This window comes from Heteronotia binoei, chromosome 4, assembly GCF_032191835.1.
Source record: "Heteronotia binoei isolate CCM8104 ecotype False Entrance Well chromosome 4, APGP_CSIRO_Hbin_v1, whole genome shotgun sequence".
Lineage (NCBI taxonomy): Eukaryota > Metazoa > Chordata > Lepidosauria > Squamata > Gekkonidae > Heteronotia > Heteronotia binoei.
In genome coordinates, this window is record NC_083226.1 from 74632051 (window position 1) to 74656526 (window position 24476).

General features: G+C 40.4%; 1 protein-coding gene across 2 annotated transcripts in view; it reads right to left on the reverse strand.

Annotated features, from left to right (window-relative positions):
- Nucleotides 1-24476, reverse strand: part of FRMD3 (FERM domain containing 3) — a 208801-nt gene that overhangs the window by 122909 nt on the left and 61416 nt on the right. The window contains exon 2 of one of the 2 annotated variants that reach the window (XM_060235396.1): nt 6151-6255. In XM_060235396.1, the coding sequence (XP_060091379.1) occupies nt 6151-6255 (105 nt within the window). Of the gene's footprint in view, nt 1-6150; nt 6256-24476 lie in introns of those variants that run through there. The other variant, XM_060235398.1, reaches the window with a different exon arrangement.

The window sequence follows — 24476 nt, forward strand, 5'->3', positions numbered from 1 at the left end:
TGGAAAAAGATACGCCCATACAAGTAATTTGGGATGCTTTTAAAGCCTTTTTAGAGGTATTGCGATAAGATACTCCTCAAGAAGGAAGAGAGAAAGAACAATAATTTACAATCAACTGATAGAAAAACTAAGTAAACAGGAGAAAATATTAAAAGCGAAAGACACAAAGGAAGTTAGAATGAAAGTTAAAAATATCCAACATCAGATAAACTTATTGTTGAATGAAGAAATAGAGAAAAAACTGAAGTTGACGAAACAAAATTTCTTTGAAAATGCAAACAAAAGCAGTAGATGGCTTGCATTCAAATTAAAAAAAGAAAGAGAAAGGAAAATAATAAGATCTTTTAAAAATGAAAACCAAGAGGAAGTTACTCAAAGGACACAAATTGAAGGAGTTATTAGACAGTTTTACCAAAAACTGTATAAAAAAGGAGAAGTCAGAAGCACAGCAAGATGAGTATATTAAACATGCCAATATAAAACAAATTTCAAGAGAGTAACAAAAAATCTTAGATGGACCAATAACAATGCAAGAAATTGTAGATGGGATATGAACCCAGAAAAGTGGAAAAACACCGGGACCAGATGGTATACCAGCTGAATTTTATAAATGTTTTGAAGATATGTTATTGGAGCCATATAAAAGAGTGATAGAAGTGATAAAAGAAACATAAAGTACCAGACTCTTGGAATGAAGCTTTAATTTCTTTACTACATAAAGAAGGGTCAGAGCCAATAGAGATCCAAAATTTCAGACCAATTTCACTCCTGAACACAGATTATAAATTTTTTGCGACCATTTTGACAAACAGATTGAAGAAAATTATACCAGATGTCGTACACGATCAAACTGGTTTTATTCTGAAACGGCAAATGAGTCAGAATATAAAATACATATTGAGCATACTGGAATACTATCGAGAACATCCTGAAAAGCAAATGGCATGTATTATGTTAGATGCTGAGAAAGCTTTTGATAACGTGAACTGGAACTTTATTTTAAAATGTCTAAGTGCTATCAGATATGGATTTTGGCAAATTTTTGGCAAATTAGTTAAGGCTATCTACTCTACTCAAAAGGCTAGAATAAATATCAATGGGAATCTTTCAGAACCTATACCTATTGAGCAAGGCACCAGACAAGGTTGTCCGCTCTCACCCCTACTTTTTGTGTTAGTACTGGAGTACTAACCATTGATAAATACCATATGAGAAGATCAAAGAGATTAGAGGCACGAGGAGAAAAGGTGAAAGCTTTAAAATACTAGCTTTTGCAGATTATTTGCTATTCATTTTAGAAGACCCCATGCACTCAATTGGAAAGTTAAAAAAGAGATCGGAACGATATGGTGATGTAGCAGGTCTCAAAATAAATTATCAAAAAACTAAGTTTCTCAAGAAAAACATGTCTCAAAAACAAATTAGTGATTTGGAAGAAAAGTCGGGTTTCGGATATGAAAAAAAAGTAAAATATTTAGGTATTTGACAACAGAATTGAAAACCCTGAAACATGACAATTTTGATAAAGTTATGAAGGAAATAAAATTAGATCTAGAAAGGTAGAATGATTTACAAATCTCTCTCTTAGGAAGGATTGCAACAGTTAAAATGAATGTGTTGCCCCGAGTTTTGTTTCTATTTCAAATGATTCCAATTGTAATCCCAACAGTTTTCTTTCAACAACTGAATAAGGCAATAAGTAAATTTATATGGCAAAATAAGAGATCCAAAATAAAACTGAAGATATTACCAGGCAGTAAACAAAGAGGGGGTTTCGCATTGCCATACTGGCAAACATGTTATAGGGCGTGTGTTTTAACTTGGGCTAAGGATTGGCTTTTATTAAAGAATAAGAGATTGTTGATACTGGAAGGGGCAGACTTAAAAGGGGGTGGCATTTCTATATTTGGTATCAACCCCCTCAAAAGAACAGTATATTTTTCAGACATGAAATAAGAAAATCTATTTATAGAATTTGGATAGGAGTAAAATCCCAATTCTACAAATTCACGCCTGTATGGTTATCCCCGGTAGAAGCATCAATCCATCTGAATCTTTTACAGTGGGAAAACAATGATAACTATAGATGATAAAGGTGATTTACAACTTGATGGAATACCTTAGATTGGTGGGTTAAATTACAAATTAGATCAAAATATAAAGCTGACAAAGAATTAGCTTTGTTAAAAAAAAATTTAACGGATTTGACGCTTTAATTTTAAGTACTGATCAAAAGTTGATCTCAAAAATTTATAATTGGTTGTTAGAGGTAAGAATGCAGGATGAAGTAGTTAAAGAAAGTTGGGTAAAGTGGATGCAGGATTTTGGTTATAACATAGAATTAGTGGATTGGGAGAAAATCTGGAAAGAAAATCTTAAACTAACTAAATTGGCTACACTTAAGGAAAACCTCTACAAGATGGTATATCGTTGGTACTTCACGCCTGAGAAATTAGCAAAAATTTACCCTAACTCATCTAACAAATGCTGGAAATGTAATAAGACAAAAGGAACTTTATATCATTGTTGGTGGCAATGTGAAAAGGCCAAAAAATACTGAGCACAGATTTACGTATGGGCAAAAAAAATATTGAAAATAAATACACCGCATACACCTGAATTATATCTGTTAAATATATGTAAGAACTCCATTCCTAAAGTAACCAGAAAATTATTATTATATATAGTAACTGTGGCTAGACTAATATATGCTAGACACTGGAAAACCCAGCAGGTGCCATGGAAAGAAGAATTTTTACAAAAGTTATATGAAGTGGCAGAAATGGACTTTTTTAACGACTAAACTGAGAGAAGGAAATATAGAGAAATGTAAAGAAGCTTGGAAACCGTTATACGATTGGGCAAAAATGTATGATAACGGAAAAGATGGAAAATGATTCATGTAATGATTTCATGAATTGCACATCCTTAAGCTCCTTTGTTTGTTATTTTTCTTGTATTGTTTCTTTGTCATGTGTTTTGTGATTTTTGTTTTATCCAATACATTTTAAGAAACGGGAAAAAAGTCCATCAACTTTCATACAATTCACCAAAGGAATGAGATACTTATGAAGAGTCTTATAATATGGGCAATAAATCTCAGTTTCAGCCACATGGATCTCAAAGCACGAACACCTGCAAAGACTACAATTAAGCAACTCAGCTATATTCAAAAGTCAATTTGCCAAGAGAGGGAGTTGTGCAGTAGTCAGAATATCACTGTTTCAGAAGGTTTTTATTTATGTATCAAAAATGTCTTGCTACACATCTCAAGTATATCACTGTCTTATTAATCAAACAGAATGGAAATATAAATATGAACAAATTTTGAGTTTTGGCCATGCAAAAGACCTCAAGTAGAATTTGAGAGCTGGCATAAAATTTCTGAAAGAAAAAAATAAAGCTAGGTTGCATTGTTAGCTTTCTATCCTTTAGCAATATATCTGGCAAAACTTAACTTCTGTTAAGGTATAATAATAATCACTCAATTAGAATCTGTTTCTAGAGTTTCAGCTGTTGAGTGCAATTTTGTGTGCAATTCTGAAAGGGAAGCAGGAATATGGACACTGGCTTTAATTCTAAAACATTAAACTTAAACTTTTGTCTAGCAATATTTTTTCTTGCATTTACTCACTGGGGCCAGTGTAATACAAAATAAAAGCTTGAAAGCATATTTAACCTCTTGAATAAAGATCTATAAGCTTTCAGATGGAAAGTTTAAAAATTTCAACAACCATCTCCCAAAATATCAACCACTCTTGCTGTTACTGTGATCCATATGCAATTTCAAATCTTTCAGCACATTTGCAAACTCTATAATTTCTCAGAACACAACTAGTCCACTTGGACTGTCACTTCTATAAACTAAATTAATCAATTAAAATATAGAATAGTTTGAAGGATATAAGATGTAAATTCTTTCACATCATGAATTTACAGTATGCAAATTTTGAGCTATTACCTTATTCCAAACACTAATGTGGTCGTCCTGTTGGGAACTACAGTAGAGACAACCGGAATTAGCCTTGCAACAGGACTCATTTCTAGTTTACTATATGTATCTCCAACACTTGAGAAGAAGGTCAGCGCCAAAGTACTGTTGGGATAATCTTCAACTGAATCTGAAATACTTCAATGTCTGCAGGTGCTGCTCTACTAGTCAAGCTATAAACAGGCTTGCAGAACTGCAGGGGAGGGAGACAGAACTAGGCTACACATTACTGCCACCACAGGGATGCTGTTCCCATGGCAACCATAATATATAGACAGGGAGGACGTGATCCAAGCTTTTTTCTTGTGTCACATTTTTAGTGTCTCAAATTATGTAGTATACTAGGAATAAGGCCCATTGTGGAGAAAAATACGGGCTCTAGAAAGAGGCTCTGGGTGAGGGTCCCCCTGCCCTTGATGTCTTCCTACTCACCCAAGTGAAGCTCAAGGGGAACTGATCTCTGTCATCTGGAGAGCAGTAGTAACCAATGAGTTCTTCCTCAAGACCAAAAAAGGACTCCTCCACTGCCTTTTACTGAGAGAACCAAGCTTGGTTACTTGTTACTGAGAGGAGCAAGGTTAGTTGCCTAGCAGAAGCCATTGCCTAGCAGTTTTCCCAAAGGGCCAATCCTCATCTGTCCTTGGACCAGCAGTGGGTGGGGGAGAGAGAAGAGTCAGCCAATGCAACATAAGAGCAGTTGACTGATGGCTTGACAGGCCAAAGGTTGATGCACAGTCCCAACCGATCGGAGTGCTCCATTTTGGCTTTTATTACATAAAGGATGCAGCCATGTGTTTAAAAACTAGGTTGAGTCTCTTAGAAACAAGAGACTGGCTTCAGATCTTGAAATTTGGCCATGTCTCCACTTTATATCTGAATACCTTAGTTTTGTTTATTATTTATTTATTTATTTTTCACATTTATATCCCCGCTGAAGCAGGCTCAGGATGGCTAACAACAACATTAAATCCACAATAAAACAATAAAACCATACAATAAAAACAATTACAGTAAGATCAATTAAAATTAACAATTGCACTTTAAATATTGAACAAATTTTTAAAACAGTTTTGGTGCTAAGTTCTATACCATGATGTTAAGCAACTCTGTACTTTGGTTGAATGCCAGATGAAAAAGTGTTGTTTCACAAGCCTTGCGGAATTGGGCAAGGTCCCGCAAGGCTCTAACATCATCAGGGAGTTGGTTCCACCAGTGGGGGAGCCGCAATAGAGAAGGCTCGTTCTCTGGTAGCCTTCCTCAGCCCGGGGATTTCTAATAGGTTTTGTGATCCAGATCTCAGTACCCTCTGGGGAATATATGGGGAGAGACGGTCTCTAAGGTAGACAGGACCTCGGCCATATAGGACTTTAAAGGTAATAACCAGCACCTTGTAGTGAATCCGGAATACTATTGGCAGCCAATGTTGCCAATAGTTGTCTGACTCTTTTTCAAGCAAATGGTCATGTCTGATTTTGCAGGCGATCAAGTCAATTAGCTGTAATAACTTTTCATATTGGAGAAACAACAAGCTTTTAGATTGTTACACCAGAGATTTTTGAGAACTCCTCATCAGGAAAGAGCTGGAGCTCCTGAATTTTTATCTCATCTTTTGTCTCATTGTAATTTTTATAGTGAGTTAAGAAGCAATTTAATTGGCCTTCTTTTATGCAAGTTTAAAGCCCACACAGACAATCAATTAGTTTTATATCTTCTATCTGACTGAAACCCTCATATCAATCAAGTAGCTAGGTATTTCCTGACCATCATGAGACTCCAGGAATTGAATGTAATTATCTCTGGATAATTCCTTTTTTCCTCCTCCTTTAAATACTGTATTATTCATTGATGTTACGTGATCTGGTTATGCAATCTGTAACAAATACCTACTAAAGGTTTTTAATTTGACTTTACTGGCAGGGGCCTAACTACACTCAAGAGTACTTTTCCATGGGTCCCAGTAAATTGGTGATTACTATCAGATGAGAAGTGTAAACTTACCCCTGGCCCTTAGGACATTACTATTTAGAACAGTTTCACAAAGGCAATTAAAGGTTGAACAGAAAAAGGAGAAGAAATGCTTAATTTTGTATGCTAGTCAAGCAGTTTTAGTAAACTGATATTAATTAAAATCAAACAATGTGAACATTCCCTATACATACCCGCTGCTTTTCAGGATCCACATACCGAATTCCAAAGTAGTCCTTTTCCAACAAACTGTAATGATTGCAAACATGATCTATGAGAAACTGACCTTTGGTCTCTCTCTGAAAAGAAAAAGGACACATATATTAAGCCTATGTGTTATTCTCATAGACATTCTATTTGTCCATAGTATACTAATGCCTAGCAAATTAAATTTTACAGACACTACGTTACAAGGACATAGGGAGTATTTTTAATAGCTAGCCATGTGTTATTTTTTTCCCAACTGTTCTCCAAGAAGCTTAGGGCAGTAAATGTAGTCCTCCAAGAAGGTTAGGGCAGTAAATGTAGTTCTTCCTTCATTTTAACCTTTCCTTTCCTTGTCTGTTAAACTCCTTTAACCAAAAGTCTTGAGCAAAATCCATAAATAAAATACTACAACAAAATTAAACATTAGAAATGCATAAACATATGGAATTCTACTATCAATAAAATAAATTAAAAGCCATCAAAAAAACCTTAAAGAAACCACAAGTGTCAAAAATTTGTCAACAGAATGAGTTATTAATGGAACATCTGCCAGAAAAAACAAACTACCCAAGGTTCAACAGGATGTTTATATTTTTTTGAAAACAGGTATAATTCAAAAACTGCTTGATCACAGAATGACACATGATGGTCTATTCGACATGAAACAGCATCCAAAAATAGAGTTTTAGCGAAGCATTTGTTCAGTTCTGCAGTTGGTGACATGTCTGCTAGTATAAAGACATGGCAGTAGCTAGGAATGGTGAGGAAATTTAAATCTGAGGGAAGGGGTTAAACGGGAGACTCCCCAGTGCAAGGACAGAACATATACGACTTGCACAAAATGATATACTAGCACAATCAAGAGCAACTATCCTCTTCCTAACCATCCTCAAAACTTCATGGTAGCCCATATTCCTAACCATAGGAGGAGAAAGGCCAAGGGAATCAAGTCTATTGTCCACAGACATCTACAAAGCACTTCTATGAGAAAAGAGCCTTTAACCTCAATACCCTTTTTCAAGTTCTAGAAAAGTGAAATGATAGGTGAACAAACTCCATTCTAAATGCAGTTTCTGCAACACCATCTCACAGAAAAAATCAAGAAGTGGAAAACCTATGGACTCAGAAATGCCATTCCTCCAAATACCTGTCCCAAATGCAACAGCCTTAACAGCCTTAATAGCACTTATATTTACCTTAGCAATTTTTGTGGTTCAGTGAATATGAGTTTTCTAAGTGACCCTTATATTTGCTCCCCAACTTCCTTAGGTCTTTATGCTTTCTGCAGCAAAATGCCCCATTATCTATCAGACTTAACCATTTCAAGTCATCGCAGGGCATTTATGTTGGCTAGACTAAATGCGTTTCCCTCCAAAGAGATATCATCAAGTCCCTTTAGGCGACAGACTCTGTTCCTGTGGAGCGAATATTCCCGACTCAATTCAGCATATATTGCTTGATTGTTCCTTTTATCATAATCTTCATAAAGATTTATTTTTCAAGCTTTCTTTCTCCCCAGATTTGTCTATTCTGCCACCCTGTTATTATTTATTGAATGATACTGAGGGGGAGGTTAGCGAGGCTGTGGCAAAATTTTTGACTGACATCCTTAAACTTAAATCTGACCATGTATGAATGCATCTATAAGCTCGGTTTCATTTTGATTTTATCTCCAATGTTTAAATTTTTATACTCTGTGTATTTTTATTTGCAACTGTTATGCCATTAAAGGTTTGGTATGGAGTTTTCTAAGCAAGATATAATGAAATGTCACTTCCAAATGTTTAAAGTGGACTATTTATTCTATTTTCCCCCATTGATGGTTCAGGTCCTACTTTTGATATACAAGCTTTTTAAGAAAGTAAATCATTTAGATTTTCCACAGTACACCAATAACCCTTCCTGATAATAATACACCTGTCTACTGAATTTATACTACACATTATTCCCCAATTGGAAACCAAAGCAGCTTACATTGTTCTCCTCTCTTCCATTTTGTCCTCACAACAATCCTGTGATGCAACTTAAGCTACGAGAGAGAGAGCAGAGATTTCAACCTGGGTCTCTCAGATCTGTCTAATACTCTGACCACTATTCCACTCTGGATCACACTGTTGCTTTCTTACCACTGTCTCTTCTTTCATTCCATCAACAATGCAATGCCTACTTTAATAGTTTTATATCACTTCAAGTTTAGGTTGCTGATCATATTAAATGAGCTATGCAAAAAATGCATGCCAGTGCAATATTCAGATAAACTACAGAGATGTCGCTAACTTGAATGGGAGACCTTTGACAATGACATCTTAAACAGCCATGTGGCCATGCAATTGAGCTGATTTCTATTCAGGCTAATTGGATGTGCATCACACAAAATATTGTGATGTCAGGAGCTGGACCCAAAGGATCCATTCTGCTGGTGATGGAGCCCTCCTCTGAAACAATGATCCACTAATGGATCATTTCTTCTTCAGCAGAAGAAATGAGTTCTACCTGTAGTAGGCTCCTTGTGCAGGAGTTCATTATTAGAGTAGTGTTGCCAGATCCAATTTTAAAAATATCTGGGGTGGAGCCATGAGACTTTGGAGTGGAACCAGGAGCAAGGTTGTGATAAGCACAACCTGAACTCCAAAGAGAGTTCTGGCCATCACACTTAAAGGGAACATACTCGTTTTAAATGCCTTCCCTCAACTGGAAATAATGGATGAGGGGGCATCTTTTTTGGGGGGGGGGGTCACAGAATTGGACCCCCTAGTCCAATCTTTTTAAAATCTGGAGGAGCAATTGAGAAGAGGCACCAAATGCTATGCTGAAAATTTGGTGCCTCTACCTCATAAAACAGTCCTCCAGAACCCCAGATACCCACAGATGAATTCTCCATTGTCTCCATAGGGTATAATGGAGTGGCCAGCTGACATTCAAGCCCCCACTCCACTTTTTGATAACCCTGAAGCAGAGGAAGGTCCTCCAGACCAGTGAATCCCCTGCTCTCACCTGGGGATTGGCAACCCTAGAGGAATGCAACCTTCAGATCTAACCCATAGTTAAGTTCTACTAGACATTATAAGTGAGGAAGAGGCACAAGCATGAGTTGCCTTTTTGGCAACAGTAACATATTAGAGTAATGACTATATTAGTTCCCAGTTTCAGTATTCCTAGGATGGAAATGTCAAGGGACTAATAATGGCAGTGTAGTGGCTCTACCTTGATCCTTGATCTCTCAGGCACACCTGAGAGGTTAATAGGGAACCAGGTACAGCGAGCTTTGTTCATGCCCATGGAGAAATGTTAATCTCTGTAAATATGATGATCTGGTCTCTGCTCTAGAACACGTCCCATGACTTGACCAAAACAGTTTCGCACTCCTCAGCTATTTCATTTCAGACAATGTCTCGTGACTATTTTGTGTAACTCAATAAAAGGCTGGACTGGAGTCCAGCAAGGTGGCTCCTGCTACGACCTGAAGGCTGACTGCTTGACTTGTTCTTTGCTACATGTGGTGCCCAGGAACAGGGACCACACCCTACTCACTCCGTCTGGAACAGACTTCGGTGCACTGCTTTCATTCCTTCAGGGATCCCTTTTCAGGGTGAGTATGGGGGTTTCACTTTCTCAGAATAAGAAAGCACACGCCAGGGAATTGACCTATTTCCTTAGAAAGGAGGGGCAGGCTAGTTCTGAATCTAAAGTTCAGGGCCTGGTAAAAGAAATCGGGCAGCAATGCCCTGGGTACCTGGAGGGTATCCCTCAGGGTATCTGACCAGCAGAGAATTGGCACAGATCTTCATGCTGAACCACGAGCTGCGGTGGAAATCTTGCAGTTGTGGTTCCACTGTTATCATGCTGTTGGTACCTATGGTCCTGACACTCTTTCTCTCTCTCAACGTAGCACTCAGCTGCCTCCCTCCTATTCTAATGTTCAGTTGCATCCTCCTGCTGCCACTCCTCCTGTCCTTCTGGTAGATACAGGACAGAAGGAACAAAAACCTGTGGAAAGTGCCTTTCAAAAAAAGGTACGACAGGAACAGGACAAGGGTGCGTTGAAAAGGGAAGAGTTGGCTGACTTTTTATCAGTATGCCCAGTAACATATGCACAGAATGCGAACGGGCAACAGGTTGTTAACTATACTGCATTGTCCTACTCTGTTTTGAGTGAAATTGGAAAGGCTATCAGAGATACGGGCATAGGGGGAACCGATGTGCAAGGTCTTTTAGAAGGACTCTCTAAAGAATACACTATGATTTCTCAAGATTGGAAAAATATGATGAGGATGATGTTAACTCCTGGACAGTATGTACTATGGGACAGTGAATATCGTAATTTGGCTGATGCTCAAGGACTGCGTTGTCCTACTCTGTTTTGAGTGAAATTGGAAAGGCTATCAGAGATACGGGCATAGGGCGAACCGATGTGCAAGGTCTTTTAGAAGGACTCTCTAAAGAATACACTATGATTCCTCAAGATTGGAAAAATATGATGAGGATGATGTTAACTCCTGGACAGTATGTACTAGGAGACAGTGAATATCGTAATTTGGCTGATGCTCAAGGACGTGGCTCCAATGGGGCTTATACTGCTGAACAACTACAGTTCAGCACTATTGAACCTCAATCTATGCTCCCTGTTGCAACCCTTGCTATTGTATCTAAATGTGCTTTACGGGCCTTTGCCAAAGTACCTACAGAAGGGTGGCCAGCCCATAATTTTGCAACTGTCCATCAAAAGCCACAAGAGCCCTATTTAGACTTTATCAACCATCTTCAGGCAGCAATCAGAAGACAGGTTGATAATCCTGACACAGCAGGAGAATTGATGATGAAATTGGTCAAGGAAAATGCTAAATTGGATTCAGAAAGAGTCCCATGGCGCAGAGTGTTAAAGCTGCAGTATTGCAGTCTTAAGCTCTGTCACAGCCTGAGTTTGATCCCGGCGGAAGCTAGGTCCAGGTAGCTGGCTCAAGGCTGACTCAGCCTTCCATCCTTCCGGGGGGAAAGTGTAAAAGACTCACTTTACTTTGCAACAGCGCTCATCACAGCAGGCTGAAATTGTTGCTATAAGAATGGCCTTTCAACTCTATTCACAAAGGCCTTTCAACTTAATAGTTGACAATTTATATGCATTTAATTTGATTCATCAACTTCCTGGTGCATGTATCACTTCTCAAATTGACCTTAATTTGTTGACTGTATTCTTAACCTGCAGTCTTTAATTTCTTGCGGTGCGTTACCCTTTTTTGTTTTCTACTATTCCAAGCCATTCTAATCTTCCTGGTGTGATTGCTCAGGGCAATGCATACGCTGATAAGGCCTTGAAAGGTGTTACCTCTCTATTTACTTTTTCTTTCTCAGTCACAGCTATTTTCACCTAAACTCCAAAGCACTTGCCAAACAGTTCTCATTACCTTTTGATCAGGCCAGTGTCCCATCCAGTCTAGCGCTCTGTGTCACACAGTGGCCAAAATATATGTTTGTGTATACACACACACACACACACACACTGTGGCTAATAGCAACTGATGGACCTCTACTCCATATTTTTATCCAATCCCCTCTTCAAGCTGGCTATGCTTGTAGCCGCCGCCACCTCCTGTGGCAGTGAATTCCACATGTTAATCACCCTTTGGGTGGAGAAGTACTTCCTTTTGTCCGTTTTAACCTGACTGCTCAGCAATTTCATTGAATGCCCACGAGTTTTTGTGAGAAAGGGAGAAAAGTACTTTCTCCATCCCATGCATAATCTTGTAAACCTCTTATCATGTCACCCCGCAGTCGACGTTTCTCCAAGCCAAAGAGCCCCAAGCATTTTAAACTTTCTTCATAGGGAAACTGTCCCCTAACGAGCTTTGGCAAATGGATGTTACCCATATAGCTTCCCTGAAACCCTGGTACTGTGTCCATGTTTGCGTAGACATACACTCTGGATATCTTTGGGCTACTGCTCATCGTCACCAAACATGTCCTGGCTCACCTTATTTCTGCCTTTGCGGTAATGGGTCATCCGCAACTGTTGAAAACTGATAACGCCCCAGCATATAGTTCTTCTGAATTTGTTGATTTTTGTACACAATGGAACATTCAAATCTGGCATGGTATTCCATATAATTCCACGGGTCAAGCTATTGTGGAACATGCTAATCAGACATTGAAAACCACTCTTCAAAAACAATTAAAAGGAGTGAAAATGAAGGTTCCTACCCAAATGTGGGTTCAGGAACAATTGAATTTGGTCTTATTAACTTGGCATGGTCCGGTGCGGGCATGCTGCTGTGTTCACTCTTGCAGGTCCTTTGTGGGTTCTGGAACATTGCATTCACCCGGCTAAAGATGGCGTGGCATCAGGGTCTCCCGAATCCAATTCCCAACTTCAGTCTCAAACGGGAGATTGTGTGACGCCCGCAGACCCAAACAGCTCGTGATATCACATGGGGAGATGTGAAGCGTCTAATTAATCAAGCACAAAAAACATTGGAAAAGGCTGGGCGAGAGCCATCCCCAGAGAACTTGGTGGCTGCTGTTTTTGCGCAGCTAACAATGAACTCCATGACTGTTCTTTGTTGTTTGTGTTTATGTATTTTGTCTCCTGTCAAGGCAATTAGTTTTGGAGATTGTCTTCAGTTTAATATTTGGGAACGCCTAGCTAACATTAACGTTTCACATTTTTGTTTGACACAACGTACTGATTTACATATGTTATTAGGGACCTGTCTCATTCCCATTTGCAAGGCTCCAGGAACTTTAGGAAACAATAAAGTTCTTGGTAATTTTTTAAATGAATCCCAGATCTCGTATGCAACTTTACCCAACTGCCGCATTCCCACCTATAAGCTTCCAGCGGATGCCTTAACTCTATATACCCCATATGTGGCTAACCATGAAAATCTTACTTGTGCACAGATGGTAAATTGCTCCCACCATAAGCCATTGCACGGTTGCCTGCAAACAGGGGCCCCCTTGTGGAATTGTAATGCAACAATTAATGTAACCAGTAATTATGGCCTTACCCCCTGGGTGGTTTTTCCACTTGCGGCCATCGGACTTTTAGTTATATTCCTGCTAATATATCTCTTTTTGCATGTTGTTTAAGTCGCCTTGCTGTGGTGTTGCCTCAAAAATCCTGGCTTATGGAATTCTCTGCCTCACGCATTCGCAGGGAAACTGTCTGCTTAGACTCTACCTGTGATTCTTCTGATATTGCATTATTATCTCAGGCTGAATATGTGACCCTCGCTGCCTCGCTTGTAGGTGTCCCCAGCCTTGCCACCCGCAACTCTCATAACATAAATGCACTTGCTTGTGTAGTTGCTAAAGCATTGAACCATACCTCCCCTGCTCTGACAGCTCTCAACGTAGAACAGCGATAGCTTCATCATGCTATTTTAGACAATCGAGCTGCAATCGATTATTCGTTGTTATTACATCAGCAAGGCTGTGAAATTGTACAGCAGATGTGCTGCTTTAATTTGTCTGACAATAGTCATGTTATTGAAAATGAAACACAAGCCCTCAAACAACTGACACAGCAAATCAAGCAAGACGTCCTCCCTTCCTGGTGGAACAGCTTATGGTCCTGGCTTCCCTCAGGAGCCTGGCTCTGAACTCTTTGCATGTATGGAATATTAGTTTTTGTCATATTGATTTTATGTTGTTGTTTAATCCAGTGTGTACCCTCCTTATTGCAACAATGTTTTTCTATTTTTCGCACTGTTCCCACAAATTCTATTTTATTTATTTATTTATTTATTTATATTAAGATTTATACCCCGCCCTTCTCACCTAGGTGTCTCAGGGCGGCTTACAACACAATAATTAAAACAATTTCAGTTTAAACAATTAAAATACCATTAAATCATAATTTAGTAAAAAAGATAGAATAAAAACCGGCGGCCTATAGATACATTTTTCATCCAGGATATTTTACATTGTCAGTTAATATCATAGGCCTGCCGGAAGAGGACTGTCTTACAGGCCCTGCGGAATTGCCCTAGATCCCGCAGGGCCCGCACCTCCTCCGGCAGCTGGTTCCACCAATAAGGTGCCGTTATTGAATAGGCCCGGTCCCTGGTGGATTTTAGGCGGGCCTCCTTTGGCCCGGGGACTACCAACAGGTTTTGTGAACCTGAACGTAGTACTCTCTGGGGAACATGTGGGAAGAGACGGTCCCTAAGGTAGGCAGGTCCTAGGCCATATAGGGCTTTAAAGGTCATAACCAACACCTTGTACCGGACTCGGAATATTACTGGCAGCCAGTGCAGACCCTGGAGCCCCGGTCAAATGTGCTCCCATCTTGGGAGCCCTAATAACAGCCGGGCAGCAGCGTTCTGCACCAACTGCAGTTTCCGGGTTCGGCACAGGGGTAGCCCCATGTAGAGGGCATTACAGTAGTCCAGCCTCGAGGTGACCGTAGCATGGATCACTGTTGCCAGGTCATCACGTTCCAGGAAGGGGGCCAACTGCCTCGCCCGCCTAAGATGAAAAAAAGCGGACTTGGCAGTGGCTGCTATCTGAGCCTCCATCGTCAATGAAGGCTCCAACAGCACCCCCAGGCTCTTAACCCTGCCCGACGCTGTTAATGGAGCGCCGTCAAAAACTGGCAGGGGGAGTTCCCTTCCCAGGCCGCAGCGACCTAAGCAAAGGACCTCTGTCTTCGCCGGGTTCAGCTTCAGCCCACTCAGCCTAAGCCACCTAGCCACTGCCTGTAACGCCCGGTCCAGATTTTCTGGGGCGCAGGCGGGCCGGCCGTCCATAAGCAGATAGAGCTGGGTGTCATCAGCATATTGATGGCAACCCAGCCCATACCCTCGGGCCATCTGGGCAAGGGGGCGCATATAGATGTTAAATAACATCGGGGAAAGCACTGCCCCTTGAGGCACCCCACACTCAAGCGTGTGCCTCCGGGACAGTTCCTCCCCAATCGCCACCCTTTGTCCCCGACTGTCAAGGAAAGAGGAAAGCCATTGCAAGGCCAACCCCTGAATCCCTGCGTCGGCAAGGCGGCACGCCAGGAGCCGATGGTCGACCATATCGAACGCTGCCGATAGGTCCAACAACATCAGCACCGCCGAGCCGCCTTGATCCAGATGTCGCCGAAGGTCATCCACCAGGGCGACCAGCACCGCCTCCGTCCCGTGGCCCGGGCGAAAACCAGACTGGTAGGGGTCAAGGACAGAAGCGTCCTCCAGGAAGCTCTGTAGCTGCAACGCCGCTGCCCTCTCTATAAGTTTGCCCAAAAAGGGCAAATTCGATACCGGCCGGTAGTGTGCCAATTCGGTCGGATCTAACGTTGTTTTCTTCAGGAGGGGACGGACCACCGCCTCTTTGAGCGCCGATGGAAAATGTCCCTCCAATAGGGATCTATTTATGATATCCCGTATAGGATATCTTAGCTCCCTCTGGCAGGTCTTAATAAGCCAGGAGGGGCATGGGTCCAATTTACAAGTTGTTGGGCGTGCAGATAGGAGGATCCTGTCAACTTCTTCCAGGCTGAGCGCGCCGAAGCCGTCCAGGACACAATCCGAAGACAGGCACGGAGCCTCGGGTTCGCTAACTGTATCTAATGTGGCAGGGAAGTCGGAACGGAGCGATGCGATTTTATCCGCAAAAAAATTCGCAAAAGCCTCACAGCCAATTTCCAATTCATTAAAATTTGGTCTGCCCTGTGGCAGCGTTGTAAGAGTCCGAATTGTATTGAACAGTTGTGCCGGGCGCGAAGTTGCGGACGCAATCTCTGCCGCAAAGTAAGTTTTCTTTGTGGCCTTGACTGCCACCTCATAGGACTTCATAACCTCTCTATAAGATGTTCGAGTCGCTTCATCTCGGGTACGCCGCCATTGCCTCTCTAGTCGTCTGAGTCCTCGTTTCAACTGCCGCAACCCCTGGTTATACCAGGGTGTCGGCCTTGAACGAGGGCGCAGAGGACGCCTAGGCGCGATCTCATCGATGGCCCCGGTGAGCCTATTATTCCAAGACTCCACCAGGTCATCGAGGGAATCGCCAGGGGGCCAGGGATCCCGCAGGGCCGTCAGGAACCGTTCCGGGTCCATCAGGCTCCGCGGGCGAGCTAAAATAAGCTCGCCGCCCAAACAATTACAACAACAATTCCCATATGTATGTAAAGCTCTTGCGCAGATGGGACCATCCGCTTAAAAAACAATAAAGGGTGGAATGTAGTGGCTCTACCTCACTCCTTGATCTCTCAGGCACACCTGAGAGGTTAATAGGGAAGCAGGTACAGCGAACTTTGTTCATGCCCATGGAGAAATGTTAATCTCTGTAAATATGATGATCTGGTCTCTGCTCTAGAACACTGAATTGACCAAAACAGTTTTGCACTCCTAAGCTATTTCCCTTCAGACAATGTCTCATGACTATTTTGTGTAACTCAATAAAAGGCTGGACCAGAGTCCAGCAAGGTGACTCCTGCTATGACCTGAAGGCTGACTGCTTGACTCGTTCTTTGCTACATGGCAGGATATTACTTTAAGAGCTGTTGTTCAGCATTTTAATATATAGAGATTTTTGCAAACCATTCAACAGTTCAGTCACTTAACCAGAGAAAAGTCCATCAGACTACCCTAAAGAATGGACTCAACAAGCAAACCATTTTTAAAAGTCTTTTTTTTGTAAGCACTACACCTGAAATTGACATTTTGATTGCAAAGAGGCACTTACAAGGCACAAGGGCAAGAAAAGTCAATGAGCTTTCGAGGAGTTACTCTAATCCATTCATTTCATTGGATTATCAGTTTTCCCAATCCCCACACACAAAGCACTTTATTAGTATATTATCAAAGGCTGAATGAAGCAATCTTTTTTCCCCAAAACAACAAAAATGTTCTTTTTCCAAACCAAATGATACCTTAAACAGATATTTGAACAGTTTTTTGAGCAAAGAATGCTATCTGAGATGTGATATTGTATTCCTTTTTTAAAAAAATCAGATGCAGTAATTATGTAGCAGGCATACAGCAATAAACACTTGAACCTATGGGAAGCAATTTTGTTTGATAGCTCCCAAATAAGTACATTCTCTTAAGGCAGCATTTGAAGGGCTATAATCCTCACATTGAGCACTTATCTGATTGCCTGAGACATGTAATAATTAGTCCTAAGCAACCAGGTATCCCAATGACTTCTATAATAAGTAGAAAAAGAGTAACAAACAGTCTCTGTAGTACTGCCATATTTAACACAGGGTAAAATTGTTAAGAAAGCTGTCTGGTTTGGCCCTTTAGGGCATGAACAATTGGCAGCAGTGTCATACAGATAATGGCGAACTGCAGGATAAACAAAACCATGAGTCAGTCACCATTCCCTGCATAGTCATTGCCAAGGCTAACTACACAGTAGATTTGGGTGATGTGTAAGCTCTTGTGTTAATTTATTATCATTATTACTATTAATATTATTATTATTATTTCAATTTATGACTCACCCTCTCCTGCTACCACAGGGTTCACAGTGCGTAACAACAACAAATTTGATGGATTTAATTTCAGTCGGCTCTGCTTCAACCACCTATCTGCAGCTACCAAACTCCCTGCCAGATTATTAGGAGCAGCATCCATCCATCCATCAACGATATAGCTGGGTGTCATCCGCATACAAAACAGCCCAAATATCTGCACCAAATGGGCAAGAGGGTGCATGTATAAAATAGCATTAGGGAGAACCATCCCTTGAGGGACACCACATTCCAGAGGCACCACATAGACAGGTTTCCTAAAATAACTTCAAGAGCTTCTGCTTTAAACCAAAACACATTATATCTATCATGTTGGAAAGAAAGACTAATCATGTTTTCCTTTTTGATTAGAGAATGTTTAAAGAGAACTTTTTAAGCTTTATCAGCTTGAGGAGAATTTGTTATTCAGATTATTGTGTATCTCAGTTACCAGCTAAAAATGGTTTCTTTAGCACTGACACCATAAGCCTATTAACCAAAATCAACTTCTTCAAAATAAATCCCCCTGGAATTAGTGAGATATTTGTCCAAATAAACATGTTTGAGATCATACCACAAGATATTTTTGCAAAGATGTCCTATTATCATAAGAAGACAGGTCACTTCAGTTTCTACAGTTCATAGCAATGTCAGTAGATAGTTTCTAACATCAGCTCCTGACCTGTTTCTCAGAAGATACAATTTTACACATGGGAGCAGTAGAAGTAGGTGGGTTAATTACATTGTTGAATAATCTCGCTGAGCCAATTGACTGAAGCTACCCCTAAGAGAATAATCTAAGATTTTACGGTCACCCTGCTACTGACTAAACCCTCCTTGCAACTCTGAGCTTCATCTTTCACGTTTGTTCTTGTCAAATATTTTGCAAAGGAGAAAATGTTTCCATCCATTTATCTTTTCTGAAATCCCTACTATACATACAGTTTCCCAGAGCTCAAACTGCAGTTGCATCGTTGCATCTGAACAAAGTGTAGAGAGGAATTTTTCACAGAGGTAGCCTTGCAGAGGAATCATCACCTATGATGCAAATTTCATTTTCTGAACCCAGTCATGGTGTCTGGATGATTGTACACATGGACATCACCAGATATACAATATAGAAATCAAATAAATTATATAACTGGAAGCAGAAGATGCAGAATTTCTGCTCGTCATAGGAAAACAAGACCAGGAACTGATTATGTACAGATCATGAATTGTTAGTACTGAAATTACTAAGCCCGTTCAAAGGCCCTTTCAAGCTACTCCCAGGGAAGACTATACATGCCTTGCCTCACCCTTAATACACCACTGACTACTATAATAACCTATGTACACAAACAGAACAACAAAAATGGAAAAACAATCAGTTCCACAAGATCAAAAAAAAATCAAAGGGAAATTTAAAGCAGGCATGCTGAACGAGCAACAGCTGAACATTAAGAAGACAACAGTAATGATTATGAAAGAAATACACATTAAGGCTGATAATGAAGAAATCAAAATTGTTAAAAGATTTTCTATTCCTTGGCTCCATCATTAACCAAAAGGGAAACTGTAACCAAGAAATAAGGAGGAGACTGACACTGGGAAGGGCAGCCATGAAGGATCTAGAAAAGATCCTTAAATGAAAGGATGTGTCACTAGTGACCAAAATCAAGATGATTCATACCATACTATTCTCGTTACTATGTTTGGGTATGAAAGCAAACAATGAAGGAAGCTGACAACAAGGAAGCTGATTCATTTGAAACGTGATGTTGGAGGACAGTTTTATGGACACTGTAGATTGCCAAAAAGACCAATAAGCGAGTTCTAGATCAATTTAAGTCTGAACTGTCCCTAGCACAGCTAAAATGACTAAACTGAAGCTATCATACTTTGGTCACAGGAGAAGAAAAGACTCACTGGAAAGGACACTAATGCTAGAAAAAGTGGAAGTCAAAAAGAAAAGAGGAAGGCCCAACATGAGATGGATTTACTCAATAAAGGAAGCCAAAGCCTGAGCCTGTTAGTGATAGGATGCTTTGGAGGTCATTAATTCATAGGGTCACCATAAATTGGAAGTGACCTAACAGCATTTTAAAAACATACATGTGGTCTTTGAACAAGGCAGTTATAAAGGGTTTTGTGCATCTATTGCTATACCCAGGAAAAGCTGAAAGTGCCCTCAAAAGCAGGGGAAATGCTTCTGGCCTACAGACATTACATACAGACAAGCAGGGGACCTTCCCCTCCCCCCACTATTTCTGCTTTCTCTTACGTAAAAGCCCCCCATAGCCTGTCTCCTTTTTCTTTATAGTTCTTCGTTTCCTACCTACCAGTCAACCTATTTTATCTGCATCCCATTTTCAGCTTTCCTTCTTTCACTTCCTTGGCAGCATCTCCCTGGGAAAACACTGTGCAGTTCCAGCCACTGGGTAGGATGCTTGAGCAATGTCAACTAATGGAGAAAAAATAAGTAAAAATATATTTTATTACTCAGTTAAAATCCCCAAAATTCCCTATGCATTTCACCAACAGGCTTTGGCAGGGGAAGCTGTTAATTCTTCTTCAAAAAGAAGAGTACAAGATCAGTAGCATTCTGGGAATTTTGAGTAAGACATTTTTACTTTATTCTGCACCACTGACCTTGGCCTTATTCTTTCTTAGTGACTGTTGCTGTCCTTTTATTTTCTCCATGCAGTGCCAACCACCAGGCCAAGCCCACTGAAGTTGTACAGAGGGGAACCTGCAAGGACTTGCAGGGAACACTTCACTCTTCCCTGTATTCTCTTCCCCACACTCTCCCCTGTATCCCCATTCTCCTAACAGCCCCCATATCCTCACCTTTTCCTTTTTTCCTTTTCTCTCTCAAAGGCAAAAACAACCCTGAAAACCCTGCCCCTTTCCCATCTTTAACTCACAGGAATCAAGACTTCAAGGCTGACAATGCTGTTATAGTTGACTGGCAATGGCTACTAGGGCAAGACACTAGGGCAGGATACTTAGTGACAAGCACTGTTAACTCCTGATTATTTAAATTTTATTTTTTAGATTTCAGATTATTCTGCAAATTTGGGGCATTTTTCAGGTTTGTAGATGAGATCTGTCTTGAATTGGGACCACTGTACTAGAGAAGCAGGAATTCCTGCCTTCTACCCTGTGTTGTTTTGGGTGGATAAAACACCCTGTGGGCAATGGGAGGAAGAGTTATTTGCTCCATTGGGAGCCAGCACATGCACTGAATGTTTGCATATGCTGGCTCCCCAAATGCAAGTAACTAAACAAGGTTTGTCTTCAGTAAGTAAAATGTAGAAGGTATCAAGGGCATTTCCAGGGCTGTTCTGGCCTTTGAGGGAGGACTCATCCAGGCCAGGCATGACTACTCTCAGTGGGCGACTTGCTACCACCCAATTCACTCAGATCTGGCTGCTTGCTACTGTTCAACAGCAGCCACCCCACAAAAGCCAGTGATGCTCAGTGGTTAGTTTCCTACTAGGATCTGGGAGACCCAGATTTAAATCCCCATTCTACTGAAGAAGCTCAATGGGTGACTTTTGGCCAGTTATACATTCTCAGCCTAACCTATGTCACAGGGTGACTATGAGGATAAAATGGGGAGGAACAGCACAATGTAAGTTGCTTTGGGTCCCTTATTTCACACACATGCAGTCATACAGACTCACATGTGCTCTATTTTAGAAATGTTAACTTCTGTAAATGTACCATTTACTAAAACAGTAACAATCAAGTGTAATTTATTCTCCACAGTACTTTGATCTAGGCCAGAATAAGGGACTCTGCCAGGATGGCTTCACAGAACTGTTGACTTGGAAGGGCCATCTAGTCACACCTGCTGCTCAATACAGGTAACCCAAAGCCAGAGCATCTACACCTGGCTGTCCAGCCTGGGCTTGAAGAACCTATGTATTAATAATAATTCTTTGAATCAGACCTAGGTTATGTGTAGTAACCTCAGATCCTTCCAGAAGTCCACAAGCAGGAAATAAAAGTAACAGCATTGCATGTGTCTCCCAACCACTAGCGTTCAGAGGTGCACTATCTTTGAATATGAAGGTTCTGCTGGCTATCACAAATTTGTCTTAGGCCCTTTCAAGGCCATCTAAGCTAATGGGCATTCTGTCCTGAGTATACCTTCAACCAGTTTCACTGAATGACCCCCTAGTATTATTAGAGAGGGAGGAAAATGTAATATGAATTTATTGCCTGTGGCACAAAAAAAGTTATATAATAAAACATACCAACAAACCAACACACAGAGACACCACCTATGTAACATCTTATTTTTAAATATATGTGAATTGATGAAACATTGATAAAGAAGCAAGTCTCACTGCTGTTCCTTGTCTTCGAACTATGCTTTGTAGCAAGCCTTAAAGTATTGCTAGCCACAACATCTGTTCTTTCCTAAAACCAATTTATTTCTAGTGTAATTGAACAGCCCAATTGACCTACAGGCACTATTCTGTCTTGCTGTACCTGGGCACCAGTGGCCATCCAAAGTCTCCACCTGGCATGTGTCATCCACACACACTCTGAAAACTTGAAGAGGCTTTTCTGTCCCTCTTTCAGTTCAACAGCTGCCACCACCTAGCCATTGTAGGAACTATCCACTGAGAGGACCAGGCTCCCAGTTTCCCTTCCCTTTGTTGTCATTCTAAGGGTTTCACCATGGCCTGTGTCTCCCACTCTCCAGTTCTGGACTTCTTACTGCACTTGTGCACCCTGGAGAAGAGTAGCAACTTTCCAACTGACAAACCTTCTCCTTTCCCTGGTGCTCATTTTAAAATAGCACATCTGAAACAGTAGAGGTCTATGTGTACAGAGATCAGCTACCAGCATTAAAAGTTATACAACATTTATTAAAAAGAAAATTCCTACATGTGTACTATTAGTAGAGCAACAGATTAAGCAAGGAATCCAAAAGAAATGTGTAAACACACAATTCATCTATTCCTCCCTCTGTACACACCACAGCTGATGTTAATCTAAGGAAGGCGCCTTTTCCTTTTATTACCTTTCATCAAAAGGACAGTTCAACACTACAGACTTAATTTGCACTCTCCAATAAGTCTGGGAACTGTAGTTCTATGCAAAGGACAAGGGACTCTCTAATAGAGGGTACTCAATATCTTCACCAAACTGAAGTTCCTAGGATCCTTTGGGGAAACAATATTAGTAAAGTGTTTTCTATATTACCAGAATGGGTAAGATATGTATGGATGGTCTGGATGGCAAAATGGGGAAAGAAAAGGAAAATGTAGGTGTAGATTTTTACCATTTGTAGGTATCCCTAACCATATGGGAAAATGTCAAAATTCTATCTGCATCCTTTTACCTGCACATATATGCTGTTCTCATGCTGTTGACAAGCTCTTACAACAAAGACAGTGTGCAGGCATGATCTCTTAGCAATGATTGTTACTTGATGTTCTTCAGCCTGTGGGCCTAAAGAGGGAGACAGAATTTGCTATCCATTTTACCTCCAAAGATGGGGATATACAGAATAGGCCTCTGAATCTGATCTCAACTGGTGGGCAGGCTCATACTGTTATTTATACTCTGTTGATCTTATTAGGCTATTCAGTAATTAGAAAACACAGCTCATTTTAGTCCTAGCCAGAATTAATAAGAAATAAATTGTGCTCAAGCAAAAAGTCAAGTCTGTTGACCTTAAAAGAACCAGATTATATTTCTTCCCATCTGCACCATTTAATCTGAATTATATAAATGAAACATGGTAGCTATTTTAAGATACAGGAGCAAATAAACAATCCTTTTACAGATAAAGAATGTTTTGACCATTCACCGTACCTTAGCAGGGCAGGGGGAGGGGTTGTCTAAATTCTTTCACTTTACAAAAGCTATCTTGCCTGGTCATCTGGTGGGGATTCTTAGGCAGAGGAATAAACCATATTTTGTCATTATATCTAAATTATCAAACCACAGTTTGAGAGCAGACATTAATTCAGAACCACAAAATCTCCAGAAACTTCCCAGCCTGGAGTAGGCAACTGTGGCCAGGCCTGGCCCCAATTAGTCCCTCCTTAAAGGCCAAAATAGGTCTGGAAAGGGGCCCTGCTCCCTCCCTCCTGCCTTTTACTGACAGAACCCAGCCAAAAGTACTGTGGTTGATTAGCTAAAAGATACAGGCACTCCTTTTTATCATTTTTGGGTTTGTTTTTTTAACAAAAACCTCCCAGTGTCATTTTTGTTTAGATTTCAGATTTTCTGCAAACCTGAGTCCCTTCTGGCTGCATTGTTGTTAGTTACTAATATTTTTCAATGCTTATTTAGTAAAATTTATGCACACCATAGGATGGCACATACACAGGGGAATATTATTTTGGTTACATTCAGTATTTTACATACTAGTTACACTGTAGACAGGCAAGCAGAATACACTACTGTGATGCATGTTAATTCCTACTGGAATATTTTCTTAAAATATTTATTTTGCCCTAAAGCATTTAGGAATCTTTATGGTATCTTCAGTGCTCAGGATCTGTTTGGTACATCTTATGTTGAGATAATTTTTGGGTAGCAAAAACCCTTTTTATTTTCTGTAAAGAAGAGACAAATTCCACTTCTAAAATGAGTAAATAAATATGTGAAGCCCTTCAGAAAACACTCTCACGTTGTTTCAAATTTTTGATACATTCTATGAATAATGAGATATTGGATTTATAGTGATTTTTTTCCTTCTACGATTTTGCATTTTTCATTAGAAACTCATTATTTTCTCATGCTGTGGGTTTCAGTTATTTTTATTCAATATTTATCCCTTTTTATTTCATCTCTATACTTTAGTATTTCTTTTTTGGAGGAGTAATCACTTATCAGTTTTTTCCACACGCACAGACACACATA